Source organism: Ascaphus truei, chromosome 1 (genome assembly GCF_040206685.1).
Source record: "Ascaphus truei isolate aAscTru1 chromosome 1, aAscTru1.hap1, whole genome shotgun sequence".
NCBI lineage: Eukaryota > Metazoa > Chordata > Amphibia > Anura > Ascaphidae > Ascaphus > Ascaphus truei.
Window position 1 is genome coordinate 520,197,048 of NC_134483.1, and position 24,924 is coordinate 520,221,971.

General features: G+C 46.3%; 1 protein-coding gene across 3 annotated transcripts in view; it reads left to right on the plus strand.

Annotated features, from left to right (window-relative positions):
- Positions 1–1,695: 1,695 nt before the first annotated feature.
- The window catches only part of ATOH8 (atonal bHLH transcription factor 8), a 188,101-nt gene continuing 164,872 nt past the window's right edge, over positions 1,696–24,924 (plus strand). For 2 of the 3 annotated variants that reach the window (XM_075571560.1, XM_075571571.1), the window contains exons 1-2: positions 1,696–2,629; positions 18,270–18,461. In XM_075571560.1, the coding sequence (XP_075427675.1) occupies positions 1,997–2,629; positions 18,270–18,461 (825 nt within the window). In that variant the 5' untranslated portion in view covers positions 1,696–1,996. Of the gene's footprint in view, positions 2,630–18,269; positions 18,467–24,924 lie in introns of all 3 variants that reach the window. The other variant, XM_075571552.1, reaches the window with a different exon arrangement.

The following is a 24,924-nucleotide window of genomic DNA, read 5'->3' on the forward strand; positions in this document are numbered from 1 at the left end:
CCACGTGCACTCTCTGCAGACCTCGACCGAACTTGATAGCACTCATGTTAGAACAGATCTAATCAAACATGGCTGCCCTCCTTTTTAAAGCCTCCTCTCCCTCATAGTCCCTCCTTTTCAAAAGCCGTTCTAATTGGCTGCTCTCCTGTCCATCACAGTCACATGTCCAGAGCACATTGGAGAGGAACCTGCCAGGGGGCTGTGTGAGTGTGTGAGCTTATCACACAGGGGGTTATACTTACCGTATGTACAAATAGGATTTTTTTTCTTTTTAGTAATTCTTGTATGTTATATATTTATTTTAAATATGGAATTTTAGCTGTCACTTCTGGTAAAGTGGCATATGCAGGGGGGGGGGGGGGGGGGGGTGTCTGCCCAACAATTTATTACATTATAAATTACAAAACATTTTTGGCCATTTTGTTTATTGATATATTTTATATACCGCTCCAGATGACACAGCACCAACACACTGAAATTACAGATATACTCAAGACCTCACCTTGATGAGACTTTTCCAGGTAACTTTTCAGAGCTTCTATTTGTTTTTGAGCTGGTGTCCCACTTAAAAAACCTTTAATGCAGGAACTGGTGCAGCTGATACCTGAATGAATACTGACCCAACGTGAATACTTGTTGAATGGGAGGTTTTTGAAGGGTATGGATGGGAGTAAAGATAAAACATACTTAGCGTCATGTTGTTATTGAACGTTAACGCAACGTTGGGTTATATTAATAACGGGAATTTAGTTTTTACAATTTAATTAGCTTGTTGATATACGTTAACCTCAGGGAAACTAATGGCCGTTACTGATCTGGGTAACGTAACTTTACGAGCCCTGATTTTACAGAGCTCTGTGGATCCAGCCCTCAGAGGGAATGCCCCACATAATGTATATAGCAACAGTTGCCCAGCATGACCTTAGCATTGCAATAACCCTGCAGCGGTTTTGGTGGCCATCGCTACATCAGGCTGCGTCCCCGCCTGCGCTGAGCGGGCGGCGCTTGCCGCGTTAACTTACATATATAAGTATGTAAGTTCCCGCTCATGCGGTGTGCGCGGCGCTCGCGTGCGAGCACACACGCTGACCCGTGTTCGGCCCTTACCAAAACAAAAAACAATACTTCCCCGCGCGCTCAGCCGGGCCGCAATGCCCCCCCACCCCCTTCCCGCACTTGCGTAAATCGGACGACACCCGGCGCTCATGCTTGGAGCGCTCTCCAAACATGAGCGCGCTCAGCGCCAGCGGGGACTCCGAAGGAAACTGCATGATTATATTGAACATTAACCCCTGCTGGGTTATTTTTTAAAAAATTTTTTTTACCGCCGACAAGTTTGAAAGCTGCAGAATTATTTTGGGGGGGGACAACAATATCCAGCGACACGTACTGTACAGTAACACACACACACACACACACACACACACACACACACACACACACACACACACACACACACACACACACACACACACACACACACACACACACACACACACACACACACACACACACACACACACACACACACACACACACACCATAGAACAAAGGAGATTGGCAGTACAGCTGTTTTGGGAGAAAGAGAGAGAAGAAAAAGCTTCCTGTTTCTTTAAAAAAAAAAAAAAAAAAAAAAAAGAGATCATCTGTGTGGTGGTTAGAGGCTGGAAAGTCTTTTTTGGCTGTGTGAGGCAGTCTCCTTGTAACAGGCGGCTCGCTGACTGATCTCACTAACAGGGGCTTCTGTGTAAGCTGAGGCTAAACAAACACAGATGGAGCTCAGCGAGCATTCACCAAAAATGCTGGCAATGCGGCAGGGACTTCAGATGACATTCTGACTGCTGAAGGAGCACACGGCTCCCCATTGCAGCTGCACAGCGCAGTATAGCAGAAGTGCACCAGCAGCTTACCCATCATCATCATCATTATTATTTTTTTAATTTATTTATTTTTTAACCACTTTGTGCAGACTTTTTTTTCCCTCTCGCCAAGAGAAATGAAAAACCTGCAAATGCTGCAGGAGGGGCCGTGGAAAAGCCACTGCATCAAAGAGATCGCCGGGCTCAAGAAGCTGAAGAGGAGGAGCAGGGAGGTGGTGATCAAGCAAGTGAATGGGTTTCCAAGTTTCAAAGTGGACGAGGTGCTGGGAGGGGCCGGGCAGGAGCGGGTCGCCACCACCTCCAGCGTCACTGGCGCAAAGGTGCTGGGCATGAGGAGTGATGATGATGAGGAGGACGAGGAGGAGGAGGAGGAGGAGGATGCCTTGGACTTGACGAGCGGCGCTTTCATGGCAGCGGCGGGGTTAACTGCAGGGGGCAGCTCGCAGAACAAGAAGGGGTTAATGGGAGCCGGGTTTGACGCTCAGTCCTACGCGGAGCAGCAGCGGCTGCAGCCCAGGATTGTGATGTGCCAGCGGGCGCCGGAGAGCCCCTACCTGTCAGTCTCAGAGCAAGTAACTTACAGCGACAGCCCAGACCCTTCTGCATCGCCTCTGAGACGGCTGGGGGAGGCTGCAGGCGTCTCCACAGAGATCAAAGCCATTCAGCAGACAAGAAGGCTGCTCGCAAATGCCAGGGAGAGAACCAGAGTGCATACCATCAGTGCAGCCTTTGAGGCTCTGAGGAAACAGGTATAGCACCTTGTTAGCACCAGGAGCTCAGGGAGGGGAGCTCAGGGCAGCTTTCATTGCATGCATATTAACCAAGCTTATTTTTTTCTTTGTTTACATTCTCATTCGCAGCCCCCCCATCTCATTCGCAGCCCCCCCATCTCATTCGCAGCCCCCCCTTCTTATTCGCAGCCTGCACCCCATTACTACAACCTCCCCATCTCATTCGCAGCCCCCCCCCCCATCTCATTCGCAGGCCCCCCCCTTCTTATTCGCAGCCCCCCCCCCCCCCACTACAACCTTTTTTTTAAAAAATAATAATTGTTATTGTTGATTATTATTAGCGTTTTTTTGTACAGCGCCCGCATATTCCGCATCAAATGGGGATATAGAGAGATTTGATCATTGCATAAACACAGAATTATATACCAATGCAAATAAGGACAGGCGTACTGAAGGTAGGTTACACCTTGCAGCGCGTATCCACAAGGGTAGCTAAAGTTAGGGTTACTCCCACCCAGACGCGGAAATAAGGCGTTTAATGGGTCTGGAGGGGTGTAACACCACAGTTAGGGCTCGCTCAGACAGACCGCTATGTTTGCGTGCTTGCGTTCGCGCCTCCGCCGCGCACTCCTGCAGCCCAGCGATCTCTGCTCAAACTGCAGGAGTTGGGTCGCGGCGTTTAGGGTCGTGGCGGGGGCGGGGGGCATAACGCACACGTCACGGAGCTGCTTCGCCTTTATTGGCTGAACCAGCTCACGTCACGTGACAGTAGCACGAAATTTCAATTTTGGTTGTGGCGGCAAAATGTCGCAGCGATAACGCTGCACTTTGCCGCCGGTGGAGTTTTCAGTTTGAAAACTCCCACCAAACAACCAGAAATTGCAACAGACGTGCGGCCGTAAGTGCACGCACGTCGCAACGCGGCCTGTCTGAGCGAGGCCTTAGGTATGACTTCACTTTAAAAAGTAGCTGTACTGAGTGTAGAGAGGGGGGGTGGGGGCTGGTACAGTATGATTGCTCAGATGTCAGACCCCATGCTCACTTGCAGACAAAGGGTTAAGGCGGCATTGATCGTTGACCCTCACGTTCAAAAGGCTTATTTAGGATTTTTTTACGAAACTTTTTTTTTTAATATATGGGTTGACTTATTCTCCTAACAACCTTCACTGCGAGATGGGCCATGTACTGTATTGGTGCACATGGTTTAATTACGCCCCTGTGACAGACAGGGTTAACAAAAAAAAAGTGTCAAATATTGGTTTGCACATGAGTTTGTACTGTTTCCTTCCTCAGGATCAACATAAATACAAATGTAGGATGGGGATCTCAGTGGACTAAATGTAACATATGTTAATGTGATGGACTTGCAGTATGTCTTTTTCCAAACTCGTAACTTCAATGACTGGAGACCGCATCCGCATGTAAGCTTACTTTTTGGCAAATCATATTTAATGGTAGATATTTCATTATTGTCGCTATCCAGCAGATAATTAGTGGTTGTGAAGAGATGTCAGCACTTGTATATCTCAATATGTTGGCGCAGGACACCAGCAGTGATGCATGTACGATGTGATACCATCAGTCAATGATGTCATATTTAGGTTTAGTCTTTCCTTTATAATTTTATCATCCCAAGAAAAGGATAGTTTTTTGCATTTGCAAAATTAACCATTTGGGTGCCTAAGCACGTAGCCACTGCATCAGGGGTGGCCAACGCCAGTCTTCAAGGGCCACCAACAGGTTGGGTTTTAGGGCTATCCCTGCTTCAGCACAGGTGGCTCCATCTGACAGAGCCACCTGCGCTGAATCAGGGATATCCCCAATACCTGGCCTGTTGGTGGCCCTTGAGGACTGAAGCTGGCCACCCATGCACTACGTCATGGTGTGTGGCACTGCAGGGGCACCGTGACATTGTGTTTACGTCACGCCCTTTTTGGTGGTAGTTTTTCAGGGAAGATTGCGTTCTGCGTTCCTATCCCGTGTCCGGATTAAGTGACGCTGCGATCAAGTATCTATATATAAACCGCTCTATAACACCCTCTCCCTTATTTAGCTAGCCATGATTTTGCCCTAGATAATTAGGACTCAAGCCGTGCAGGTTAGAGTTAGAGTAAGTGTTTACACGGGCACGTCAGAGTTGGGGAAGGCGGGCATGTAAGGGTTAGGGTAAGTGTTTACACGGGCACGTCAGAGTTGGGGAAGGCGGACATGTAAGGGTTAGGGTAAGTGTTACACAGGCACGTCAGAGTTGGGGAAGGCGGACATGTAAGGGTTAGGGTAAGTGTTACACAGGCACGTCAGAGTTTGGGAAGGCAGGCATGTAAGGGTTAGGGTAAGTGTTACACAGGCACGTCAGAGTTGGGGTAAGGCGGACATGTAAGAGTTAGGCTGAACAAGTCTCTTAATTTATACTGCTGGCGCTTAACCGTTTCCGAGGTCCGACGGCTCCGGCATTTGCTGTCATCTGACATCAGCGGTGCTCACGTGACCGCGACCGCTGATAGAAACAGAAGTGAGGGGGCTGCACGGCGAGGGGGGCTTCTGTTAATGTCAAACCAGTGGAGTGTTCTGCCCGATTTAGCCCCTGGAAAATGAGTATTTTCCAATGCTGGGCCTAGTAGATTAATAGGTTGGGTGACCATATTTGTCCTGAAAAAACCGGGGCAAATGTCACGCATACACGAAGAGCGCTTGCCGGCTGCTCGTGCGCATGTGGGATCAGCACTTGCTGACGGCGCATGCGCGAATGGCATACTAGCAACTGGCAAGTGTCGATCGCGCATACCCACAAGCAGTCCAGTATTTTGTACATTTGTATTTATTGGGAGACATACATGTGTCACCAAAAGTAACAGCTGCTGCATTAAACACTAGGAAAGTCATTGGAACATGAAAACGTGTAAAGAACAGTAGTTAGAAAAAAGACCGGGACGCACAGTGTGATATATTTTTTAGGCATCAATAAACTCCCGCGGTCTGAACAGGCATAAATCTATACAGTATGTACCTCCTTGCCCAGATCCCAAAGGAGGGTCACAGCTAAGTGTAATTATTTACATTGTATGTACAGGTGCTCAGGGGACTTGGTTACCTTTCTCAGGAGGCTGGCATTCGGGCAGGCTGGTGGTGGAAGCTTTGATCTTAATGAAGTGCGCCGGGAACTTTTCAGTCCCTTTCCTGCCGGCAACCTCTAAACCCCAGGGACTTTTAACACCATTTATATATTACTTGGATCATACATTAGGCAAAACAAGGTAGTAAAAACAAATTGTGTTTATTTTGGTAAACCCTCGTACAAGAAGAATTACACAAGAAACCGTTACAAATATACTGTCTGGGGGGAAAAATCTAGGATTTCCTAGGTGCAGGGCGCCCGCTTGGATGAGCTTACCCTGACCGAGATGTACACCCAGTTTTCCATGTCCTCCTTTTCGGCTTCAGTTCCCAGACGCGACCGCTACGTTCAATTCTCAGAACTTAGTCCTCGCGTCTGACAGTCTCTGCGAGGCAGACTCCCCTAGCTTCAAAACGAAGCCGGTTGCTCTGTCATTCGCAACAGAGCAACCTTGAAAAGCCCGCCTTAGCTTCATCGACACAAGTCACTGGATGGTCTGGTTCTCTGCTTCGGCCGTCTCCTTACATACACTCCGCTAAGCTATCCTTAGCGTGGAAGTAGGAGGAGCGACCAATCAGAGCGTGGGAAGCCTATCCCACTAGCCAATAGAAACAGGGGCTCGTCTCTTGGCTGACGTCAGAGGAGGGGAGTGCCAAGCCAGCTCGGATTGCCCCGTGGGCGGGACATATGAACTAACCAATGGGAAACGCGACATCCTGCCACTTCCCCTAGGCAATCCATTGCCACCTACTGGGCAGGCTGCACTAAGTCTGGCAGACCAGAGGACCCTCCCCGCAGGGGTCTCTGTTTTCCGGACTCAGTACTCTGCCCTGCCCCGTCCACTTAGCACCTCGACACCTCTCAACATCCCGTCTCCTCTTTGAACTACGGACTCTATGCAGACTTGCTGGAACCTTAAGCAGATGCCCTGGCTGACTGCATAGAGCCTTAATAAGAAATGTATAAAACATATTTTAATACATGGGGGACCTTGGGGAGACATACTGTATGACTGTAAGGGATAAATGACTGAGATATTGGGGCTCGAAAACAAACAAATCATGCCTGCTCGCCTGGTAGAGTTGAGGTACTACCGGTAGCTTCCGGTCTCTGAACTCCTGCAAACAAAATAATGGCATTCTTTCCCAAATATCCCACCTAAAACATGCACACAAAGTTTCATGCGCCTGGGGTAAAGGGAACGTAAAGTGGGAAAGCAGGGATCACTTTAACCTTTGCATGTGATGATACTTGGCCCCTGGCTTATAGTGCTAGGTAGCTGCCAGTGACCCAAGGGTAACCAGAGGGCTTAACCTTCATTATATAGCCTGGTTACCCTTGCCCGTCACACCCGTTAATAACAGATTTCCAGTTGATGTCTTCTTACTGTGTCTGGTGTATTCAGTTCTCCTTCTCTGTCCCACATAAAACAATGTGGTCTTGCGTCGTGTATTCCACAGCCAATATTAACCAACTATTCTCCTTTACTTTAAGTGATCAAAAATGTGATATTTAAGATCAGAAAACACTTGACCCCTTTTGGTCACACAATAATACAAAAGAATTGAAAAGAAAAAAATGTAAAAAGGGATCAGGGGGATTTTCAGTAATGGAAAGTAGCTCCCAATTGCAGTTTGTTTACTTTAAGAAGCCCCCCAAAAATGGCCAATTAACCTGACATTTTTCACATTTTTGGAACAGTTTTTAATCTCCCGCCTGTAACATAAAGCGCTGCTTTCTAGTCTGATACAAATAGGGACACAAATCATGAAATGAAAAACACAATACTGTCTGCCTTATTCCTGACATTTGGGGCCAGGGTTATTTGGTTATTTACCATAAAACATCTTCTGAAAACCATAATTCGCTTGATTGACCTATAAGGTCAGAAGGCGGCTTGTGGTATAGCACAGCTTAGTAAATATGGGCCGTGGTGTTGTGTATAATGTTGAGGAAGTTTATGTGCAAATGCGTATGTTGGGAATTGTCCAGTTGTCCAATCAGAACAGATTGTTACATTCTATATGCCTATATACATTACCAATGTTTTCTCAAACACACATGACATTCTGTTTCTTTAACCCTTTGAGTGCAAGAAGGGCCGAAGCCTCGGCGGCACTTCTGATCATGTGATCGCTTTTTCCGTTCCACTTCTTAATAGATCCCCCCTTGAAAAATGAGCAGAAAGATTTTTAATGTACAGTAGCTACTACGTCATGGGGACCCTGAAGTGCTAGACCCGTTGACGTAGTAGCTGCAATATGTTTATAAGGCGCCCAAATAGTTAAAGAGAGATGCCATTAACCACTCGCACACATGGCATCTTTTATCCAATGGACAACCTACTTCCGTCAGGGGCCCATCCAGTGCCGACGATAACGGTGGACAGCGAAGACTCCGGTCCCAGGCCCGGTGAGTCAAGGTGTCTGGGCCCCTCTGCCGGCGACCCTAACATGAAGCGCCAGATCCGCAAGGGTGCTTGTCATTGGGAGCCTGCTGGAGGGTGTCAGCTGAGGTGCCTTTCAGAGGGGGCCCGATGGAGGGAGCGGGATGAGATGAATGTCAGAGGGGGCCTGCTGGAGGCCAGTGGAAAGGATGCCCCCTCTGACATTCATCTCATCCCGCTCCCTCCATCGGGCTCCCTCTGAAAGGCACCTCAGCTGGCCCCTCCAAAAACCTCTAGCAGGTGCCCTCCATCCTCCAATGCTGCAGGTAGGTACAATAAACTCTCCCTCCCCCCCTCTGTTGTGTCCTTCTTTGCCCCCTGGGCCCATACCATCTTCCTCCACCAGGACCATGCCTAACCCCCAGATCCATAACTCCACCCCACCCCCTTTTTCTTAACGGCAAGTGTAAGCAAGGGGCCCCACTATTTTATACTTTGATGGACCGAGACTTTATTGCGCCCCGGGCAGACACAAAATTTGGCTCCCTTACTCACCGCCGCAGGTCACCTCTGAGTCGGCCCCATCGCTACAGCTCGCCTCGCCGCCTTCTTTAAATGTCCTCACTTTCCCCAGTCGCTGGGCACCTTGCCTGGTGGTAGCCGTCACCGTGTGTGTGTGTGTGTCTGCTGGCGGACAAACTGAGTGTCCCGCGTGTGTGCGTGTGTGTGTGCGCGTTCGCTCACAAATGTCAGCGACGGTAGTCCGGGTAGGGGTTGCTGAAGGTGCACTCTTCCATCTCCGCTTCCCCTCCGAGCTGCATCATCCTCAGCCTCTTGAACATGCTGAGCTGAGCATGTCCACACTGAGCATGTCCACGCTGAGCATGTCCACGCTGAGCATGTCCACACTGAGCATGTCCACACTGAGCATGTCCACGCTGAGCATGTCCACGCTGAGCATGTCCACGCTGAGCATGTCCACGCTGAGCATGTCCACGCTGAGCATGTCCACATTGAGCATGTCCACACTGAGCATGTCCAAGAGGCCGAGGATGATGCAGCTCAGAGGGGAAGCGGAGATGGAAGAGTGCCGGACTACCGCCGACACCATTTGTGAGCTCCCACCGCGGGACATGTAAAAACGTGTCCTGGATGTTGGTGGCCAAGCTGAGTGTCCTGTGTGTGTGTGTGTGTTGTGCGTGTGTCATATCATGCTCTCTCTTCTACGTGACGGGGAACCACACGGCGGGATGAGAACTCGCTGGCCTCTGTTGTTTTTGGTGTCCCTTTTGGCCGGCCCACCAGTGCCTTAATTCGGCCGTGCTCACACATATTGGCTGCTGATGTGCCTGAAGTAAGGTTCCGTATCTAATATACAATATTGATCTAAAATATATGTCTGTGAGATATCTCATTGTGCAGAGGATTCAAACACACTGCTCCGTACACACATTGAACAGAATAATAAATTGCTCTACAGACCGATTACCTTCGCCCTTGTATTAAGCTAGCATTGGCTTAATAAAATCAGTTAATTAGATGAGAGAATTTGTATATAGTGCACAGTAAAAATAGCTTTTATGTCATCGAATTAAAGTGCATCATGAAATCTAATATGTATTTTGGAATGTTTTTGGTCACCTCTTTAGAGACCATAACCACATTTTGCGTGATGGTTGCTGAGATGAAGGAGCAGGTTTTTGTTTATTTTTAGATAAAAATGGATGCCATTTTGAATCAAGATGGTGGACTCAACCTTTAAAAACTGCACTGATGTTAACCATATTTGTCAGGATTGTGTATATATTATATGTAACACTGTTTTAGGTTTCTTGGTCTTGGAGCTATGGCTCTGACAGGCAGACACAAACACACACACAAGCTCTTGTATTACCATACATATATATACTTGTACACAGACACACCATACACACAGACAGATGCAGGCATACCCCAGTTTAAGGACACTCACTTTAAGTACACTCGCGAGTAAGGACATATCGCCCATTAGGCAAACGGCAGCTCGCGCATGCGCCTGTCAGCACGTCCTGAACAGCAATACCAGATCCCTACCTGTACCGAAGCTGTGCGCAAGCGGGGAGACTATAGAGCCTGTTACACATGCGTTATTTACATCAGTTATGCACACATATGACAATTGCAGTACAGAACATGCATCGATAAGTGGGGAAAAGGTGCTTCACTTTAAGTACATTTTCGCTTTACATACATGCTCTGGACCCATTGTGTACGTTAATGCGGGGTATGCCTGTACATATATATTCAATGGGAAAAAAATGTTAAAATGTAGTTAAGGTTTGTAAACAAACCCTTCAAAAGTCTGGAAATGTCATAGTTAAGGTGACACATCCTTAACTCCCCTCCCCATGCTTTGCTGATGTCATCTTGCAGGATATCACAAATGACATCGGCAATGATGTACTGTAACTGATGACATCACAAATGACATGTTCCCATCACATCAGAGACTGGAATCTCATTGAACTAGCCATGCCCACACCTCATCGAGATCAGAGCAATCGACTTGGCAATGAAATGATGCGAGAGGGAGTCCACTAGCAACTCCGGGTACTCGCAGCTAGTAACCTATCATTCAAAATAAACAATCTTAGAGAGCTGAAAAACCAAAATCCTCGGGTTATTATATTTATATACTGAACAGTATCAACTGGAGTGCTACTTCAAATATTCAACCTGCCCCAAACGCACATCTAGTATGACAAATTATTAAGTTAATTTATATATTTTCTTCTAATAAGTGTGATCCATTTAGTTCAATCTTTTGCCCAAAATATGGTTAATCCCATAACCACGTCAAGGTACGCTACCAATATTATACTGTGTCCTACTACTGTACATAGAGAAAAGATGAAACAATGGTATAGTCAGTAACAAGGGAGGCGTGACATGTATGCACTCTCTTTACTGTTGTCATATAATCCATGGTATGCTGCACAAATACACAGCATCTTTAGTAAACCCTTTTTTCACTTTGCAAAGGGCATGTCAAACCCAGGATCATGATGGTTTAATTCAAGCTAAGCTTGAGCGTTACACAAACCGCAGCCTAAATTCTCTAGCACCTTAAATATTTTCAACACAAGCCACCCTAAAAAAAATACCTGTGTGATTCAGGTGACGTTCGTACAGTAGCATATAATTTCGGATTGGCCAGTGCAGCAACACAAGGAGAAGGAGTGGCTCAGTGAGTAAAGGCGCTTACTATGAAAACAACGAGTTTGGAGCAAGGGAGCCTTGTTTAAATCCCAGCATCACCTGCTTGTGACCTTGGGTACAGTATGTCACTTTATCTCCTTGTTCCTTAGGCACCATAAAAATTGATTGTAAGCTCTGCGGGGAAGAGACTCATGCCTGCAAAAATTCTATATTCAGCGCTGTACAGGAAAAAACTTAATCGTATAATGTTGTCAATACTGCCAAAACCCTCCATTTACTACACTGCAACCAGACCTCTGGCTAAGCCTCATTTACTCTTGAAATATAATAACAGCCCCCGTCACCACAGTTACAATCCTTCTGTGGCTGTGAGAGACTTAAAGCTGCAGCTCCTTATTATTCTCTCATTGGAGACATATATATACTTTATAGTAAATTCTTGCAGTAGCTTTTTGTTTGGGAGAAACCCTGATTGTAACCTCCTTGAATAATAAACGTTGCAATCACTGCAGTATTATCACCTTAGTTAGTGCAAAGTTCTAGTATCCGCATTGGTCTCAAAGAAGGGAAGATTCAGCGTAGGTTATAATAGCTCTAAATCAGTGGTTCTCATTTAAGCAGGGGCACCCCTGAAGGACTTTTTAAAATCTTGGGCCACTCCTGCTCTTCAGACCTCAGTCATCCACTACCTTACGTAGACAAATTCACACTCGCCTTCCTTTTCACAAGCACACGCCCAACACATTCGCCCACCCTCTTTCTTACAATGCAAATCTACCCTCAGACACCATACTCACCCTTTACTCAACATACTCCACATTTATATCCCCTTTCTCTTGCGCCCCAAACCTTCCACCACCACAATACACCAACCTGCCTCACCCTCCCCACACACAGCCCTCGCGCACTCCTCCCCACGCACAGCCCTCGCACTCTCCTTCCCATACACAGCCCTCACACTCTCCTTCCCACACACAACCCTCACACTCTCCTTCCCACACACAGCCCTCACACTCTCCTTCCCACGCACAGCCCTCGCACTCTCCTCCTCACGCACAGCCCTCACACTCTCCTCACGCACAGCCTTCACACTCTCCTCACGCACAGCCCTCACACTCTCCTCCTCACGCACAGCCCTCTCGCTCTCCTCCCCACGCACAGCCCTCGCACTCTCCTTCCCACACACAGCCCTCACACTCTCCTCCCCACGCACAGCCCTCGCACTCTCCTCCCCACGCACAGCCCTCGCACTCTCCTCACGCACAGCCCTCACACTCTCCTCACGCACAGCCTTCACACTCTCCTCACGCACAGCCCTCACACTCTCCTCCTCACGCACAGCCCTCTCGCTCTCCTCCCCACGCACAGCCCTCGCACTCTCCTTCCCACACACAGCCCTCGCACTCTCCTTCCCACACACAGCCCTCACACTCTCCTCCCCACGCACAGCCCTCACACTCTCCTCCCCACGCACAGCCCTCGCACTCTCCTTCCCACACACAGCCCTCGCACTCTCCTCCCCACGCACAGCCCTCACACTCTCCTCCCCACGCACAGCCCTCGCACTCTCCTTCCCACACACAGCCCTCGCACTCTCCTCCCCACGCACAGCCCTCGCACTCTCCTCCCCACGCACAGCCCTCGCACTCTCCTCCTCACGCACAGCCCTCGCACTCCTCCCCACGCACAGCCCTCTCCCTCTCCTCCCCATGCACAGCCCTCTCCTCCCCACGCACAGCCCTCTCCTCCCCACGCACAGCCCTCGCACTCTCCTCCTCACGCACAGCCCTCGCACTCTCCTCCTCACGCACAGCCCTCGCACTCTCCTCCTCACGCACAGCCCTCGCACTCTCCTCCTCACGCACAGCCCTCGCACTCTCCTCCTCACGCACAGCCCTCGCGCTCTCCTCCTCACGCACAGCCCTCGCGCTCTCCTCCTCACGCACAGCCCTCGCGCTCTCCTCCCCACGCACAGCCCTCTCTCTCTCCTCCCCACGCACAGCCCTCGCGCTCTCCTCCCCACGCACAGCCCTCTCCCTCTCCTCCCCACGCACAGCCCTCGCGCTCTCCTCCCCACGCACAGCCCTCGCGCTCTCCTCCCCACGCACAGCCCTTGCGCTCTCCTCCTCACGCACAGCCCTCGCACTCTCCTCCCCACGCACAGCCCTCGCGCTCTCCTCCCCACGCACAGCCCTCGCGCTCTCCTCCCCACGCACAGCCCTCGCGCTCTCCTCCCCACGCACAGCCCTCGCGCTCTCCTCCCCACGCACAGCCCTCGCGCTCTCCTCCCCACGCACAGCCCTCGCGCTCTCCTCCCCACGCACAGCCCTCTCCCTCTCCTCCCCACGCACAGCCCTCGCGCTCCCCTCCCCACGCACAGCCCTCGTGCTCTCCTCCCCACACACAGCCCTCGCGCCTCAAACATGTCAGCGGGTCAGGGGGCATGTCCTGTGTGTCTGTAAATGAGTCCTATGTGCCAGGCTGAGAGAGGAGAGGCGGATTGGAGTTGCCCGCTGAGCAGGCAGCTGAGTTTTCCCCCCGAGGTGCTGCGGAACATTTGGCTGAAGGTCGCAGAACAGCACGGTTCCCTGGCTGAGAAACACTGCTCTGAAGGAACTCTGTGTGTACACAGACATTTAGTCAGAATGCAATACACGCATTTCAAAAACATAAAATCATATAAAAACAGATGTAAAAGAGACTCACTCACACGCACTGACAGACACACACACACATTGACTGACTCGCTCGCACACACCAATTGACAGATACATACACTGACAGACACACACACCCACCAACTGACAGACACACACATTAAAAGACTCACTCGCATACACTGACCGACTCACTCACATACACTGACAGACACTGAGGGACACACTCACACCGACTAACAGACTCACTCACATACACTGACAGACATTCACTCTGACAGACTGACAGACTCGCTTACACTGAAAAAGTGACAGACAGACACACACTGACAGACTGACAGACACACTCGCAACACACTGACAGACACAAATACACACACACACTGACAATCTCTTCCCCACATCCCCCTCCCACATGTTAGGCTCCTAGACTATTCCTATCGCCTCGCCGTCTCCTTTATCCAAAATAATGTGACCTGATGCTAATGAGCTCAATAACGGCAGTAAATTCCGCATATAATTATTTGAGTGAATACTACGTTAACCCTCAGGGCAAATAACGTCGGTTACAGTTTTAGGTGATGTCGCATTATTTGCCCTGATTTATAGGAGTTTGGTGAATCTGGGCCCAAGTACGATAACAAAAAAACTACATTAATGCACAGCAACTCATTCCCATAAATAGGGTTTAATCGAGGTAATTCGTGAAAACGATGAACAAGTTACAGGGTTTGACAAGCATGAATATTGCTCCTGAAAGCTAATTCAGTCTGTCCTGTGCAAAAAAAAAAACAACATTAATGTAAAACTCTATTAATAATAAAGAAAAGAAAAAGTAGTGAATGGTTCAATGAAAGCCAGAACTATTCTGAACTGGACATTTATGTGAACCTTCTGGAAAACTTCTTTTTGACATCTTGCACAGCACAAACAGACAGTTAGTTACGCTGTGTGTTCCAAAGGACTCCTCGAACACAAGCCAACTACCTTTCCAGTGGGACGTTCAAATACTTTCGCTCCCAGAACAAAAATAAACGGTATGAATTAGAAGATAGGGAAATTTTAGCAACGTATTATGGAACAAAGTCGAGACAGCTTGATGTCTAACATCCCCAAAGCCGCCCTCCAAATAGGGTTATTATTTTATTTTTTTTGCAGTCCGTTTTAAATACAGATATATATATATATATTTTTTTTTTCCGCTGTCCACACACACAGCTTAATTGTGTACTGACAGAATTTTGAGCGGAGACTTTGCACAGCAAAGGATTCTGGGAGAATGTGTTAACTGCCTAACTCCTCATGACTAAGGAGCTTTGGAAATTGGCAAAGGACGTAGTTGGAAGTTTAGACCCGGAGACTCGCTGTCTGCCGATCACAGTCAAACCACTTATTTTATTTTAAACTTACATAAATAAAATGCGGCGCTGGCTGCGAGTGTGAAGTCCACCTGAAATGAGCCAACTCTATAAATTGGTGCATAACTATTATCGATATCATTTATTCATTAGAGCCCAACTTATTGCACAGCGCAATACAATTTTTTGAGAAACTATAACCAATGTCATAATATTTCATTACTATTACCACTCATGTTCTTATTCCTAATATTAACACTGCGTAATTGTGTCTGTTTTTACTTCATTTTCTCCAGCAAACCAAAGACATTGAAGTTAAGGGGGCTGTCATTTGATGTTCACATGATACTTGTATCAGATGTGTCTTATTTTCAACCCCTTTTTAATTTGATCAACGTCACCGGCTCTAAGCTGGTTGCGATCTCGCCCGCATGAGAAACTGACTTTGTATCTATCAAACCTGTATTGGCTTTGACTCGAGAGCTCTTAATAGTGAACAGTTGCTATTTTGCATTTGATCTCCTTGATGCCTACCCCCAAAATGGGTTTGAGCTACCAAGTGGATAGAGATCATTACTTTAGGCAAGAAAGAGTCAACGTAAACATGAAACCATGCTAAATAAGTGTGTGCTGTGTTGTTGTTTTTTTAGTCATGGCAGCACTGGTCTTTATCACTGTTGTATCCCTCATGAGATGCTCGCAACCAGAAATCAGATTGATGAATGTATACATTTCTCAAAAATGTTAACTAGTTTTTCATACAGTACATGTTATTCCACTAGAGTGAGGAGGATAGGAAGCGATGCGTCAACTGATGTGTTGACAATGTGCTATCACTCCTCGTAGCTGGACCTGTGTGTTTTGGATTCCATGAGTGGACAGCGTATAATGGATGGGGAATGTTTCCCAGCTGATGGAAATATGTCTTGATAATTGAGCAGATGGAGCCCTAGCAGAAGATACATAAAGTGCTTTGATCTGTAGGCCAAGTTTGTTAGTAAGAACTAAAGTGTCTCTGTATGGCCTGACCGTTGTCTAAATTGTGTGTTGTCAGTGTGCATTTGCATGTTATTACCCAGAATCCCTGGCTGAAGTACTGTATGCTGAGAGATAAAAGGGAAAGGCAGGTTTGTGGACCTGTCAGATATGTGAATGTGCTTATAAGTAATATTTATGTTTGCTGTGAATATTTGTCAGTAGATAAGAGCAGTTTACCGAATCCTGGGTCTCTATAGGAATGCTGTGGAGTACCGCTACTTTTTAATCCTATTTCTTTTACACAGGAAATCGGATTTGTTAAAACAGTTCCATATCTGCTTGTTCATATAAATACAGATATCATAAACATTCTAAAAACGGGCTTAAAGAGCTTTGTTACCATTTTTTTTAAAAGACTGTGGTCTCTTCCATAGAACCACAGTAGCATAATTTTTTATTGCACATGTGCAATCCTTGATGCAAGATTAAAGTGAGTATTTAGCAGCCTTTCAGTTGCAAAACAGGATCAATTTGGTACACATAAACCTAATGCTGTTTTTTCACCAGTGTTGCTGTTGAGAGAATTTGCAACAAAAGACCCTAAAGTACTTTAAACCAAAATGTATCGGCACATATTTTCAGAATCAACACTTCCTCTAAAAGTGTCATTTTATTTTTAGGAGCTCTTTGAAAATGACATACTGTAGCATAAAGGAACAGTGGGTATAAATACATTCATGCAGGGGTGCTCAAACTTTCCCCCCCTGCGCCCCCTGCCTGTTCTCCCCCCTGCTCGAGCCCCCGCCCCGCGCTCGGCTCCGGCGTCAAATAACGCAGTGGGGTCATGTGACGTCGCGTTGCCATCACGTTACCCCGTATCATCATTGATGCCGGGTTGCTATGGCCAAGGTAAATAAATTTACAAAGGCCTCGTGTGGTCCCCCGGCATTTAATTTAAATGCCTTCGAGGAAGCGCATGGCCTCTGTAACCACCGCGCTCACCCATCCCCCCCCCCCGGAAAATCTCGTGCCCCTGCATTAATGGACTAACACAACTTGTGGTGGATATCACAAATGTCCATTCCTGGTTGTGTTGAGGCTGCATCAATGATAATTGTCCCTAACAAGGCGCAGCTCTGAGGTTGTTATTATGAAGAGTTCTTCAGAATATTTCCTGGTGTTACAATGGTGGGAAATTCTTTATCCCTGAACACCACATGGTGCGTTTAACTTGACACCTAGCAAAGCAGTGTTCCAATACGAGTCATTCACAAACAGGCGGTTTTAGTCCGTTTACATTTTCAGGCAGCAAATGGGTTCATTGTAGCAAGCTTGAATGCCTAATTGCCAAGAACATATTCAGACTGTCCTGACTAAGGGGCTTATTCAATTAGCCCTAAAGCAGCCGGTCGTGGTACCTCCACTCAACTCATTGAAATAAGGAATTAGGGCCTAACTCAATATGCCACAACGCTGCTTCTCTGTCAGGGAAGCTCTGAACTCTATTTATTGTACATGGGGGGACAGCTTCAAAGCGCATTAAATAGAGGCGTATACTGTACAACAGCGGTGGCCAACTCCAGTTCTCAAGGGCCACCAACAGGCCAGGTTTTCACGATATCCCTGTTTCAGTACAGGTGGCTCAATTTGAACCACCTGTACTGAAGCAGGGATATCCTGAAACCCTGGCCGGTTGGTGGTCCTTGAGGACAGGACTTGGCCGCCCCTGCAGTACAAGATCTCATTACAATAGATATAGCAAAAGCAGGACAAGCTGAACCTGGAAATGTATTATTAGGAAGCAGAGATCTGACTCATTCCCCCTTTACTGTAAGTATTTCTAATTGGAGCGCTCCTATCTTGATCACTTTTCTATTCACAAGTAGTTACACCATTTAAAATGTCTGTAGATGGTGTGCAAATATTTCTTGCCCTAACGAGCGTTCATTGGTTTTTGTTTCGGTAGGTTCCGTGTTATTCCTACGGGCAGAAGCTGTCTAAACTGGCCATCTTGAGAATAGCTTGTAACTATATCCTCTCCCTAGCCAAGCTGGCTGACCTTGATTACAGTGCCGATCACAGCAACTTGAGTTTCTCTGAGTGTGTGGAGCAATGTACGAGGACTTTACAGTCAGAGGGGAGATCGAAAAAAAGGAAGGTAAGGTAAAGAACGAACTCACATTTATTTGTTTTAAACAAAAGCCTGGTTCTTCCAGAAAAACAACCACTACACTTTACCCTATTTTGTCACATATTTGCTGCTTTTTAAAGTGATTTTGTGTTTGTGTGTTTAATAAAAACGCATTCATTGCTGATGTCTGTTAACAAACATGTATTTGCTTTCTATATATACCTGTACTTAATTATTATTATTTTTTTGTTTAAAGATGTCTGGTTGTACATTTTGGGGATTTCTAGCCCACAAAATAGCTGCTCTTTTCACCCATAAAAAATAATGGCCGTCTGGGTTATTAAATAGGAATTGCATACTTTTAAAGGAGGATATGTAAAAGAATAAGAAATGGTTGCTGAATGGTTCAATTTGGGCTTTTTTCTTTTTTTGGATGAGGCTGAAGTTACCTAATGGCTGCAGATCGTTTTATGGAAGTATCAAACTGAAGATAATTATACAGCTCAACCCCCTTTATAACGCTGGGCTTGGGGTCCAAAGAATCACATCGCGCTATAAGTTGATACGCGTTACAAATAATGTACAATTGTATGCATTGTACAATAAAGTATTTAAGACACCAATAATCGTGTTGTGAAGTATTCATAAATACGAAAATTGGGAGCCACGCCTGCATCGCGCTTTAAACGGATTTGCGTTGTGTCGGATCGCGTTATAACGGGGTTGAGCTGTATATAGTTGGAATGACATAACATTCTGTATGTAAACGAGTGTCTGAGATGCCATTCCTGTATCATAACTGCGCTGCTGTTTAAAGCATTAAAACATGTGGGTTTTTTTAGTAGATGAGAAGCAGAGGGTCTCCGGAGCTGAACCCATTAATTTCGGCACCGGGGACTCTTTGCTTCCAGAGATACTTATCACGGAAGGGGGGTGCCGGTATCTCCCGCTCAGGTTTAAATGTCCCAGTCACGCGGGTCAATAAGAAGCCACAAGGCATTACATCATGGATCCTATTGACCTGCGTCATGCGATACATTTAAGCCATAATTTCAATAGCCCCACACAGCCCAGCCGAAACTGTCGGCACTCCCTACGGAGGTAAGTATCTTTTGAAGCAGGGGGATCCCTGGAACTAAAATGAATGCGGTTCAGCGCCGTAGACCCCCTCCCCCCCCCCTGCTTCAATCCTGTAAGGCAAAAAAGAAGGATGGCTGCTTTCTCTATTTATATGCAAAAAACATTGGATCATTTACGCTTTCACTGTTTATTCTAAAGCTTGGCCTAGTGCAGGGGTTCTCAACTCCAGTCCTCAAGCCCCCCCCCCCCAACAGGTCAGGTTTTCCTGATATTCCTACTTTAGCACACGTGGCTCATTCAGTTGCTCCCTGCCTGATTGAGCCACTGGTGCTGAAACTGGGATATCCTTGAGAACTGGAGTTGAGAACCTCTGCCCTAACCTCTTACCCTAAAAACCCCAAACCTTAACTCCTTAACCATAAAGTCCTTAACCACTTACCCTAAAACCTTTTAACCCCCATTCCTAATGTGAATCACTTAATTGAGGGCCGATAAAGCCAACTGTCCCTTGGCGGCTGAAGAGGCGGCTAGAAGTCCCTTTCCATTTGAGTCCAGCCAATGGAAACCAGTTTCGCAGCTTGGATATGCCTCAGAATTCCTGCTAACATAAGCACCTTGTGGTTTTTTTTAAGGTTTGAAGATCTGTACAGTGAGAAAGATGGGAAGAGAAGAATAGATAGAATGAGGGGAGGTGGGGGAGAAATGGGAAACGATAGGAGGAAAGGTTAGAAAATCAAGGAAGAAGGAAACAATGGAGGAGATTCAGGAAAGATCGGGAATATCAAAATGGGGGCAAGAGAGAGGAAAAGGAGGTAAGGCGAGAGACAGAACTTGACGGAAGGAGGTGCAGGGGAGAAATTCAGCCATCATTTGGCAGACGAGTGAAGTGTTAGTGAAGGAGTGGGCAACTCCAGTCCTCAGGGGCCACCAACAATGATGTAGCCAGCTGTACGGAAGCAGGGATATCCTGAAAACTTGAATTGTTGGTAGCCCTTGAGGACTGGAGTTGGCCACTCGTGTTTAGTGTATTTTCCCAGCATTGATAGGGGAAAGCGGTGTTCCACTGGCTCTAATACAGACAGTCCTCGGTTATCCAACGGAATCCGTTCTGGAAGTAGCGTTGGATAGTGAAACCGTTGTAAAGTGAGTCCCATGTTAATCAGTGGCAGTGAGCGTTGGATAACACATTCAGGAGTCGGATAACGCATTCCGGCATTGAAAAATGGCCCATAGGCTTGCATTGTAAGGCGTTGGATATGCCATTATTGTAAAGTGAAACGTTGGATAGCGAGGACTACCTCTATAAATACTAGTGACGTTACTTGGTATTTGCATTTTACTGGGAAGGAGTGGCTCAGTGAGTAAAGACACTGACTGACACTGAGATTGCTGCAGGGGAGCCTGGTTCAATTCCCGGTGTCGGCTCCTTGTGACCTTGGGCAAGTCACTTTATCTCCCTGTGCCTCAGGCACCAAAAACATAGATTGTAAGATCCACGGGGCAGGGACCTGTGCCTGCAAAATGTCTCTGTAAAGCGCTGTGTACAATTAGCAGCGCTATACAAGAACATGCTAATTATTATTATTATTATTATTATTATTATTTTACTTCAGTGCAAAGTACATCGATTCAGATCTGAAAAAATACAATTAAAATCGGTGCAAACCTCTTTCCCACCTACTCATTTAGCCAAATTAGTTAACACAGATGTTTTTTTCGACCATCCCGTGTAAACCCCAATGAATCACGGCTTCTGAGTACATTTGGATCCTGATCCAGCAGTTGTCTTAACTTTACGTTCCCACAAGTAGCAGCTAATTGAGGGTTTATCTAAAAACACATAGCCAAGCACGGGGTATCTTAAGGAAACAGAACTGAATCTAATTACAGATCACATTCCTTTAGGTTACTTAACGTTGAACCAATTAGAAGAAATCATCATCAAGCTGTGTTTAAAAAGGAAACCAACTGTTCAGCCAGTTTTCCTTTCGGGAAAATAACATGGTTGAATAAGAAAGGGGTGATTGATGTTTGTGTTCAGAGTTTAATTACAAAAGAAGGTTTGTAAACTTGGATTGAACCTTCGGTGTGGATTCTGGGTATCTGTTGTCCCGAAGATTAGCAAGCCAGTCAGCCTGCAGTGACTGAATAGATAACTGGTGATTGTTTTCTTGATGGTAAGTTTCCCTGCCCCTGTACTCTTTGCTGTGCTGGGACAGGACAATGCACTCACATAGAGACCCTGTCTAGAGGACATGGAAGTCTCTGTTTAGAAGAGCAATGGGGCTGGAAACCATTTCAATGAAATTGTACATGCAATCTCCTTTATATTTGTGCAGGAGGGATATCTCACATGTTTGCATTCACAGTAGGGCAGGCTTATTGTAAAAGGGGTAGTGTTGTGTTGTGAGCTTGGCCAGTGAACATAGTAATTACACACTTCATATTTTCTGCAGGAGCTCTCTTGGGATGTGGGACGCAGAAGATAGAGTATTTTAACTTATTGGCCAAAAATCCGTAACTATGAAATAGGGGAATGAATGTGCAGGTTCTCTGCAACATGTAATAGGATTAAGACCTAATGATACTAGATTACAGGCTTGTATACCGTATTAAACAAAAAAAGAGCATTAAAAGGGATGTGTATTTGTATTGTGTTTTCTGTTTAGAGAACTGAGGGAGCAAATGTTGACAGCTCCCCAACCACAACACACACACACACACACACACACACACACACACACACACACACACACACACACACACACACACACACACACACACACACACACACACACACACAAACACACAAACACACACACACACACACATCCGTTTCCTGGAAATGAAAATGTTGTATAGTGACAGTGAAGTTAAAGTGTCCCCAACATAGAGCTCTTCATCTGTGAAGCAAATGTTGGGGGTTAAGTGACCCAGTTGCCTTCTGACATGCAATGATAACGAATAGGGAAACACAGGAGTGGCCAACTCCAGTCCACAAGGGCCACCCACAGGTCAGGTTTTAAGGATATCCCTGCTTCAGCACAGGTGGCTCAATCCGTGGTTCTGTCACTCCTGCCGTATACCACAGCAGGGGATTCTAAATTGGTATTTGAATTCGGAAGAGACGCTTCAAGTGATTGACATTGTGTGGTTTTGCCTTACACTCGTGGTACGGGTCCACTGAACAAGAACTGCTACTATCAGGCGGTGACCCGGGTCAGACCCAGCCCATGTTAGATTTGTACGGTGCTCTCACATTTCACAGGCCACTGATTCCCCCGCATGGCTACTGCTGCTCACTAACTAGGTAACCAGCTGGCTCTTTATTCCCTTGTTTTGCTTCCTTTAATGATTTTATGGCCTGGGCTACATGCAAAAAAATTAATTAAACAAATTAAAGCCATTTGCTGCCAGTGGAACCAGCCGCAAGGGGCTTTAACTCCAGTGTTTTGTCAATGTAAACATATCTTGAGTTATAAATCTGGTACTTGTTGACATAATACGGTGCACATTAATTTAGTTAACATCAATTGATTGTCTGCATTGTGTTAATCTACATAACAGACCTACAATTGTGCACGTTTTCATGCGGATTGAGCGAGAAATATGAGATATGATGAAAAACAAAAGAGGTTCCTCTTTTCCTGAACACGTGTGTGTATCATGTATGTATGTATGTATGTATGTATGTATGTCGGTCGAATTTATGTTAGTATTCAGTGTCAAGGTAGGTAAAAGGTATACTTAGTAGTAGGACACCGTAGCTATGGTGACGATGTCCCTAAATAAAGGAGTGAAACATAGCGTGATATTGTTTAAAAACTGTAATGTGCGCAAAGTTTAAAATGTCAGCTAAACCCAAGCAGGTACTAGGAACCGGCCAGCTTGGACTTTCACTGCAACTGCAGGCAGCCTTGGGCCTCGGACACGCTTACCGCTGGCGTGCTGAGGCGCGCTGAGGCTCAGGGAAAGCGGGTGCTTTCCCTGGCCTTGCGGTTGCTTACCGCAAGCGCTTTCAGCAGGGGGCGGTCCGGGGGCGGGCGCGTCACTGGCCGGGGGCGGGCCAGTGACGTCACGGAGCTGGTTCGCCCTCATTGGGCGAACCGCTCACGTGACCGGCCTGTCTCGCCGGCAAGCGGGGGAATTTAAAATTCCCCTAAGACCTGCGCTTCCGCAAGCGCGCGGAAGCGCAGGTGAGCCCCTACTAAAGCCGCTCTAATTGCGGCTGTAGGGGCTCAGTGCTGAGTGGGAGTGCGCGTCAGCACGCTTCCGCCAGCAAGCGCCAAACATGGCCAAGGCCTTAGGTGTAGGTTCCATGCCAGAGCTCTGTGTGAGGGAGTCTCCTCTCCGACCAATGCTTCTCTGTCAGTGTCTCTGCCAGTGACGTCAAGAAGAAGCGTCTGCTCCGTGCGGCTTGTTGGTTCAATGTGCTGAGTGTAGTAATTGTGAGCAAGGCAATCCCTACGTGTTTTGCTTGATAGCAATCCCTACTGTACCTCTAATGTAGCCTCACAATAGACCTAGGTAGCTATTAATTAGGGTCTGCCTGGTAATGGATAACATAATAATCACACATATAATTACATACAATTTAATACAATAAGATCAAATGACACATTTATACCATATATAATAAAATGCTGTTTACATAACGAAGTAAAGATATCAGAAATTGATAGATATAGTAAGTGTGTAATAAGTGCTTAAATTCGATTGTATACAGTTAGAAATACAATCTCATAGCAAAGTAAGACCATCAACTGATCTACCTAAATCTAGTGATGTTAGTAGGGGTGCAGACGATATGAAATGAATTGGTAATCTAAAATCTGCTGGTTCAGAATATTGAATCTAATAATATGGTAATGTATAATTCACTATCTAAGAGGAAGGAGGAGGAAAGAGAGCCAACAAATATTTTATAATGGAGCATGACATCGTTATTATCTCCTTTGTGTGTTCATTTTACTGATCTCTTTAAAAAAGCCCCCAAATCTATTTCTGCATTTATCCCTTTTGAGGTCTAAGTTTTGAAAGCATATAGCCATTTACTTTCTTGTGTGGCTATTTGGGTAACTATATCACCCTGCCTCCAATTTGTTTTCAATTTTTCAATGCCCATAAAAATGAACCCCGAGGTGTTTTGGGAGTGTTGGTCTTTAAAGTGTTTTTTTGACAAAGTCTATTGTATAAAGCCATTTTGAGTAACGCATTGTGTCGGATAACCGAGGACTGCCTGTATTGTATAAAGCCTTTTTGAATATTTAGGTAGATTAGTTGATGGGCTTAATTTGCTGTGAGATTGTGTTTTTAACTGTATACAATAGAATTTAATCACATTATGCACTTGCAATATCTATTAATTTCTGATATCTTTACTTCATATGTAAATGGAATAATATTATAT